Source organism: Daphnia pulex, chromosome 9, assembly GCF_021134715.1.
Source record: "Daphnia pulex isolate KAP4 chromosome 9, ASM2113471v1".
Lineage (NCBI taxonomy): Eukaryota > Metazoa > Arthropoda > Branchiopoda > Diplostraca > Daphniidae > Daphnia > Daphnia pulex.
In genome coordinates, this window is record NC_060025.1 from 6,339,430 (window position 1) to 6,347,655 (window position 8,226).

General features: G+C 41.9%; 2 protein-coding genes across 2 annotated transcripts; one reads left to right on the plus strand and one right to left on the minus strand.

Annotated features, from left to right (window-relative positions):
* LOC124201626 (SET and MYND domain-containing protein 4-like) lies at positions 1-1,358 on the plus strand. The gene is made up of 5 exons (XM_046597796.1): positions 1-170; positions 242-428; positions 497-668; positions 738-884; positions 946-1,358. Exons 1-5 carry the CDS (start codon positions 46-48, stop codon positions 1,041-1,043), a joined length of 729 nt encoding a protein of 242 aa, XP_046453752.1. The 5' UTR covers positions 1-45; the 3' UTR covers positions 1,044-1,358.
* Positions 1,359-3,181: 1,823 nt separating this feature from the next.
* On the minus strand, positions 3,182-4,702 carry LOC124201609 (papilin-like). Its single transcript, XM_046597772.1, has 4 exons — positions 4,301-4,702; positions 3,917-4,232; positions 3,501-3,849; positions 3,182-3,434 (listed from the first exon to the last, which is right to left on the minus strand). Exons 1-4 carry the CDS (start codon positions 4,595-4,597, stop codon positions 3,410-3,412), a joined length of 987 nt encoding a protein of 328 aa, XP_046453728.1. The 5' UTR covers positions 4,598-4,702; the 3' UTR covers positions 3,182-3,409.
* Positions 4,703-8,226: the final 3,524 nt, after the last annotated feature.

Consider the following 8,226-nt stretch of genomic DNA (forward strand, 5'->3'; position numbering starts at 1 on the left):
AAGTTGGTGGCCTGATTTTAGTTCACGTCTGTCAGATGGTGAGCAATGCATTCCATTACAGAACTCTGTCTTATAGACGAGAACAATGAAAGACAAGAAAGAATTTCAACCACCATTTATCCCTCTGCCAGTCTTATGAATCACAACTGTGATCCAACCGTGATCAATAGGTTTGATATAGTAATTCAGTTTTCTTTCCCAGCGATTTTAACTGAGTGTTCAAATGCCGCCTCTCTTGTAGTTTCCAAGGTAATACGCTGATTGTGCGAGCTATCCGTAATGTTCGCCAAGGAGACGAAGTATTCAACTGTTATGGACCACATTATCGCCGAATGAGAAGGACTGAAAGACTAGAAGCTCTAGAAGCACAATACTGCTTCACTTGCACCTGTGATTCTTGCCTCGATAAAAATACTGAAGATTTCCAGGTAGCGGAATCCAGGCTTTTATTTTTAATTTCAGGATCTTCGTATTATTTATTTGTTTACATTTCTAGGACGTTATATATTCATTCTCGTGCCCGTCTTGCCAAGGATCTCTAATCAACCCCACCGGAAATAATTCCTCCGCTCAGAATCAGATGGCCCTATGCAGGTCGTGCAAAACACCTCAAAGTTATTTCACCCAGCTAAAAGCGGATTTAGAGGCAGTGTCACTTGATGCCAGAGGTATCATTTTTTAAAACTATTAAGGTTTCAAATATTTTCATTTTCAAACTAATTCTATTAAATAACAAGGAACGGAAGCGATCGATCAAGGAGATATTATGAGAGCAATCAAACTGTTAACTAAGTGCGTGCAATTACGTAGCAAAGCTCTGTTCAAAGGGCATCCGGATTTGGGAAAGAGCGCTGACAAGTTGGCCCAGTGTTACGCTTTTATAGGTAAATTCCATGAATTTAATTTACAGTCAAAATTTTTAATTGCTTTAATTTTGTCATGCAGGGAAATACGAAGAATGCGAGAAAATGCTACGAATCTCTCTCACCGCTGTTGAGCATCTCTATGGTCGGTACAGCATTGAAATGGCAAATGAGCTGTAGAAATTCACGGATAAGTTGATGGAGTTGGCGTCGGGCAGAAATCAGCGTGCGCGTGATGAGCTGGTTAATTATTTAGAAGAAGCAATGCTCATCTACCGAATCTACTACGGTCCCTGGAGCACCAGTTACAAAGAGTTACAATCCAAAAAAGTCCATTTGACTTCTCTGTTGATGAACTAAACCTCGAGTTAACTTCATGCGAAAACAAAGTTTCTTCAATTTACAAAATCATTCGAGTTTATATGGAAAACCATGAATGAAATCAAACAAAATAAAATGCAAATAGTACCAAGAAGGTACTTCAGAAAACATGAACACGGGCCACTCGTGAAATTTGTAAACACAATGCTTCTTATTGTGGTCCCTAAAAGACCTGACTCCCGGTGGTTTCTCGTGTCGTGTCCCTTGTACAGGATTTATCTATCTTAACCAAGATGCAGAACTTTAAGTGATGATAAGGTAAACTTAACTTTTTTTTAAGGATTTTGATAGCTCTAAAGTGGGGTGATTTATAGCTGATGAGCTATAGAGCGTTAATTTGCACATCTTTAAAGGCATTATCCCAGTTATTGTGAAGTCATTTTGATCTATCCCAGCGCACCCGAGTCTCTTTCTAAAGCTTTGAGCAACTTTAACCAACCACTTATGCTACAATTCATGTATTGTATAACTGCATATAAAATGTATAAACTCCTATAAATGCAGAGAGAATCAATCTGGCTTTGCGCTATCATACTTAACTTCTTCAGCCAACTCATATTTTAATGACACGGTCAGGTGCGCTGCAGTCTGACCTTGCGCTATCTTGGGTGTAGTAATGTGGGCCTCTTGGAAGTAAGGTAGTAGCCTAAATAACTCCTAGGAAAGGAGTTCTATTTAAGGACATTTAATATATTTAAAATTCAATGAAGTTCTGCTTTCGGGCATGAAAATATTTTTAAAATCGTTGGAGTTCTATTGTCGGACATGAAAATAATTTAAAAAAATTATTGGAGTTCTATTGTCGCGTAGTGGAGTTCTACTGTCAGGCAATGGAGTTCTATTGTTTGGTATTTTTAATGATAATTAAAAAAAGGAGTTCTTGTATCGTTGGAGTTCTACTGTCGCTGGAGTTCTACTGTCGCAAGCAAAGACATTTTTAAAAATTCTTTAAAATATTGGGGTTCTATTGTCGGTGGAGTTCTTCTGTCTTTGGAGTTCTTCTGTCTTTAGAATCTGAACTAAGCTAGAGCGTTACTTTCATATCTTTAAAGGTATTATCCCAGTTATTGTGACTAGTAATTTTGAGTGATAATTGACTTGACTTTTTATAGCAACAAAGCTCACTTGTTAAATTTTTAGTAATGTGTTTTTTTTTCTACTTCCGGTTTTCTCATTTCAGTCAGTATTTCAGTAAATATTCATTCGACTCACAAAAGAACCACATATTCGTGATCCTCGTCAAATTTGTGGTAAAGTTCATGTTTTGTTTTTTACGTAGGCGTACTTCCGGTTTTGAGAATTTTCCTGAACTATGTTCAGGAAAATTCTTGATTTTGGCCAAGTTTTGGATTTCGGCCACTAATGTGCCAAGCGGCGCGTTCTCACGTACGCTGTCCTCTGTCACGAAGTCTTCGAAGCGCGGAGCGTAGAGGTTCTCGTTGACATCAACCACCTCGACGGCCAGGTAGGCCTCGCTGGACAGGGAAGGCGAGCCGCGGTCCTTGGCGCGGACCGTCAAATTGTAGACGGAGCGATCCTCAAAAAAAGAGGGGAATTAGGGCAACAACCGAATTCCGTTTCCGCGCAGTTGATGTCCGATTCCGTTTTTGGTACATCATCACCGGAACCGATTTCTCCAGAACCACTTTCAACAGGTTCGCAACCTTCTCCATTAGGTCCCTTGACTGCTCGCAGATTGTCTGGACAGCATCCGAATTGGGTGTCATACAGGAATTGCACTCTGGACCTGCTCCACTACCGCTACCGCTTCCGCTTCCGGATCCCTCCACTTCACTAGGTTCATATTGGAAGCATCCTAGGTTGTCTGGGCCAGTGGCTGTCGTCCTCTGGCAACGGAATCTACACGGAACAAAGCACAATATCAAAATTAAATGATTCAAAGATACAATTTAAAAATTATTCAAAATTACTCTGATTGTTTGCAGGAGACCGGGATCAAGTCCTCACCCATGGAAGACATGGTTGTGGGTGGTGGTAGTGTAGTTGGTTCAGGGCAGCCTTCATTGTCATTACCCTCGGATGGAGTGGATCCATTAGGACAACATCCAAAGAGAGATGTTTTGCAGGCGTCAGTGAAACAGCCTTCATTGTCATTACCCTTGGCTGGAGTGACACCGTCAGGACAGCATTTGAACTCGGCATCCTCACAAGTTTCGTATTTGGGACAACCTAAATTTCGATTGGAAATGTACACAGCTTGCAACAAAATGATTTGAAAGTATTGTTTTTAGTTACCAGCTTCGAAAGGTCCTTTGGCTGGAGTTACTCCCATCAGAACAGCATCCGTATTCGGTTTTGTCGCAGGTTGGTTTTTCCTGGGTAACCACGCGACATTCCTTCACCTTCTTCTTTTTGCCTGGGAAGCTCTTGGCCTTGGATTTAGGAGGTGCTTTGGTTCCAGTTTTCATAATATCGCTCTCGATCACTTCAACGCCCGGTTTCTTGACCGATTTGGCTGGTTTCACAGTTGTCGCATCTTTTTTAGCATCTTTGCTTGGCTTAACAGTGCTCGTCTCCTCGGCGTCCTTAGTCGGCTTTTTAGTTGTCGTTTCATTTTTAGCTGATTTCTCGCTTGATGGTTTACCTATAATACGCGCATTTAAACAGACGTTAATAAACGTAAAAAATAAAAGGGAAAAGAATTATTTTACCATCGACGGGTAGAACGTTTTCTGATTGCAAATGTCCGTTCTTGGTTTCGATGACGCTCATTTCTTCTTCAACCTCTAGTTCACTGGAATCCATACCATCGATACCAGATCCTGATTCACCAAGGATGATGCCAGAACCTAATCCGGAACCCATACTCGAACCCATTCCAGAACCTGATCCTTCGTTTGAAAGAAGCAATTCTTCGGCAGGCGCTTGTCGTCTTCTGCCCTTCCGCACTAGTCCTTCCTGTTCGCTCGATCCTTCCATCACTGTCGGTGGAGCGGTCATTCCTCCCAGCACCAATCCGAGTCCAGACTATACACATTTCGAAAAATTCATTATTAAATAAAATCAAATGGTTTTATTGAAACAATAATAAATACCGATTCAGATCCCATGTCACCAGATCCTTCAGCAGACATGTCTACAGCAAGGTCGCCGCTGCTACTTTCCATATTGCTCTCCATGCTACTATCCATAGTACTATCCATAGTACTATCCGTAGTAGTATCCATGCCACTGCCATCAGAGCTAGAGCCAGAGCCAGACGACGGTTCCATTCCCAGATTGGATCCACTGGATTCTACTATGGGATCCTCAATCACCTCCTCTCCTATTTCTTCTTCCTCTCCTTCTTCATCGTCAACCTCAACTTCCTCGCAGACTTCAACCAAAGACATTTCGGTCGTCGTATCGGGAGTGGTTTCTTCGCTGCAGGCTTGAGTATTGCATTTCTCCTCAGAGGATGGAATCGTGTCTGATCCGCATTGATCGATCTTGACTGTCACATTATTAGTTGTTATTATTAGCCAGACACAAAATTGGTCTCGTCCGGCTTCCAGTACCGCAAGTCTTTGAGCACTGTTCCCGGAAATGACGATAAGAGATTTAAAAAAAAATAGAAAGAAACATTAATCCTCTTTTGTCACGCTCCCGGCAGTTTCCGGAACATCCAACCAAATAAAAATGCTTGTAAAGAACAAACAAAAGAACAAGGTCAAGTACTTCACTCCAAGGTCCAGAAAACCAGGCGCCCTTGCACTCCTCGGGCGGCACGTGGCATTCAGTTGCGTTCTCGTATCTTTTGGCAGGATCGCAGTTTGCATCATCGACTTTAGTGGGTGACGCACCATCCATTGTTCCGCAAAACACCCACCGGGTCTGAATTCCAGTCCCACTATCAGCCGATCACTACAAAAGACGAATGACACGAGATTATTATCATTATGTATCACTGCTGCTGGGGGATTTTGCAGAGAAAAACAAATATGAAATTACCTCACTCCACGGCGAAGACGGTGAAAAGGAGTCCTGATGACGTCTGATGATGATCAGCAGCAGCAGGTAATCAGTTGAAATTATAGCATCGAACCGTACGTCGATTGCGGATGTCGCCGTCGAGTTCTACTATTCACGGGGAGAAGAAGAAGCGATCAATTGATGCGTGGCTTTTGTGTCGAATCTACTCACAATAGGCCTAACTTGCGCTGATGAAAAGAACTTGTTGACGAATCTATAATAAGGAAGGTATTTTACTTTGGTTGATTTAACTGGATTTAACTATACGACGTATTTATATTACCTGTCGGGCGACTGTCGACAATATTTTTCTAAGGTCGATTCAAACCGAATGGGGAAACACTGAAAGTCCAACTGTATAATATAATAGCGTATAATAGTGGGAACTTTTCGAAGGACTGCTGGACAGAGGCGTCGTCTGCGGACGAGTAAAACACTAAAAAGTCAAGAACACCCTCTTTTGACAGTCCCGGTCAAATATAGACTATAACATGGTAGGCCTACATGGGTGTGTGACCCGCCATACACAATCCGAATAAGGAGCACTATAATTTTTTCTTTTTCCCATGTAACAACAACATTAAAAGTCTAGTCACTTTACTCTTTTACACTTTTGAAATCAATTCCATCCACATTTTAAGGAAAATTTAAATAAACTGCTATTTGATTTTAATTGAAACAAAAGTAAAGTAACCGTAAACATCACTGACCGATCAAATGTTATCCCGGTGTAGAAAGGACCTCACTGAAGACCAAACTAATTTGCTTTCTGCCCTGAACGACTTTTTGGCCGACGCAATCAATCGAGATCATACCATGCAGATCGCAGGATATTCTGGAGGACAACTTTATAGAAAACGAAATCGTTAAAGAATGGATAAATTGGCCAATTCCTTCCAAATGGATAACGAAGACAAGGCAACAGACGTTCCAGGTGATCGTTTCAAGTCAATGAATGCGTCGCTATCAGACGACAGTTGGACGCCACAACTGAAATTGCTGATCAAAGAAACGTGCGAGACTTTTTTTCTGCCCAAAACGGTGGTTGATGTTCAGAACGAAGACGGAAAGGAAATGATTTCCATCAAGGGGTCGCCGTTTTTGTCAGCCAAATTCTCCAAGAAATGATCGACTTGAAAATACAAAATTCAAACACGTGTACAAGAAATTCAAATCGTTGGACTCTTGTCCGTTCACGTTGACTGTGACTTGGAATCGAAAGATTGGCACGGAATGAACGTGGCCATTGTCACCGATAACAACTCTATGTCGACAAGGAAGTGTGTTGGGATGTATGCGGACAGCACGGCAACGATCAATCGGAAGGTAGGCCTAAATACAATTTTATTTGTCGCATTACCGTCGCGATGTGAGAAGACTTACTGATTTAGGGGAATCTGTGGAACCGGGCGAGAGCGGCGGCAACATTCACGTCATTTGTGAAGAAATGATCAATACCAAGAAATGGACGATAGGCTAATATCGGACGGGGGCGACGGAAGAGACGGACATAACGGCGCCTTTAGAAAAATTGGACCGGATGGAAAAGAATCGTTTCACCGCAAATGGACGAAGGAAGAATTTAAAGAGGCTTTTCCGACCATGTCGACATTTGGCGATTCGGCCAACCAGGAAGCGATGAAAACTGTCCTGAAGACTCTCCAAGAAATCCTGCCGGTCAACTCTCGCAACAACGGGAGAGACGTATAAGGCCAATTACCCAAAAACCAAGAGGGTTTCTACATCAGTGGCTTAACCAGAAACGAGAATGAAAAATGCAGATAATATATACAAAAGCAAAGAAGACACGCCATACGTTAATTTATTCTAGAGGTAACCCGAAGTAACATAAACAAATTTGTCTTCATATTTCTTAAATTAAGATGGCTGATTTTGATTTGTAACCGTAGGGAGCAAAATTGGACAAGGGGGGATACGGTGGCTATATTACCATTGAATATTTGAGGAGCGAAGAAGCAGAGAACAATAAGATGGAACTGTCTGTCCCTTTGGTTGGCAGAGATGGGCAACAACCGTCGGCTGTGAGGATGGATGTCTATGAGGCAAAGGGTTCCGTCGGTAGAACAGGCAAACCAGTCGGAGATGTCGGTTTCATCCATCGTGTGAAAAAGAAGGATAAAAATAATGAAGGCGAAGGACACTACTTTGGTTTTGACAATGACGTTAGACTCGAATTTCCAAACTTCTTAAATTTCGCTTTTTCCTCAATTGGTTTCCCGAAAGAAATGTCGACATGTCTAAATGCACACCGGTGGATAGTAGTTACAAGCATTAGACTCTATATAGTCTATAGACATACAGGTGCTACGTAACAGGTCATTATCAAACCGAATAATAGCCCGCCTATATATTCTACTCGGTGTTTTCTCATCAATGCCATTCTCCCGTACTATTAGATAATAGCAGCAGCAGCAGTCGGGTTGGCGATTACATCTATGATACCCTATTTATTGGCGTGTATCATTAAGAAACCGGCATGCAGCAACATGGGAAACGGGCCTCCGAGTTCCAGCACCCGCCCAGCCCAGTACTGTACAATTCCAACCCGCAGAATGTCGTGAGCCTCTCTCGAAATGAAAACCCATAAAAAAGTAAACGCGCTGAGAAATGCGCCCCCCTCTCCCCCAAAAGAAAAAAAGAAATAAAGAAATAAGGGGAAACAAGCGAAAAAGAACAAAAGGCTGGATGGAAAAGGGAAGAAGAAGACATTGCGGATGCATTATCGATCGGCGACGGTAGCCTTAGTAGCTGTAATACAGCCGGCCAATGCCCAACGTCCGACAAGACAATACTTGTAATAAATACAACTGGCCATCAGGACAGTTATTGAATTGTCTCTCTGCTCGATCCTCTTGGTTTCATCTTTATTTTGTTTTGTTTAAAAGCTAAAATTCTTTATTTCTTTCTCTCGTGTGTTTTATCTGCGGAGGGGAAACATTTCGGGAAAAGCAATTTCATTCAAATTTCGACGTTGATTTTATTCAATTTC

Bases quoted from the DNA above. Each gene is read 5' to 3' on its own strand.
- LOC124201626 (XM_046597796.1), top strand. From the start codon at position 46: ATGCATTCCATTACAGAACTCTGTCTTATAGACGAGAACAATGAAAGA. The intron at 171-241 runs GTTTGATATAGT...CCTCTCTTGTAG, and splicing joins GATCCAACCGTGATCAATAG to TTTCCAAGGTAATACGCTGA. The intron at 429-496 runs GTAGCGGAATCC...TTACATTTCTAG, and splicing joins AAAATACTGAAGATTTCCAG to GACGTTATATATTCATTCTC.
- LOC124201609 (XM_046597772.1), bottom strand. From the start codon at position 4,597: ATGTCTTTGGTTGAAGTCTGCGAGGAAGTTGAGGTTGACGATGAAGAA. The intron at 4,233-4,300 runs GTATTTATTATT...AAATGTGTATAG, and splicing joins GTGACATGGGATCTGAATCG to TCTGGACTCGGATTGGTGCT. The intron at 3,435-3,500 runs GTAACTAAAAAC...ATCGAAATTTAG, and splicing joins CAAAGGACCTTTCGAAGCTG to GTTGTCCCAAATACGAAACT.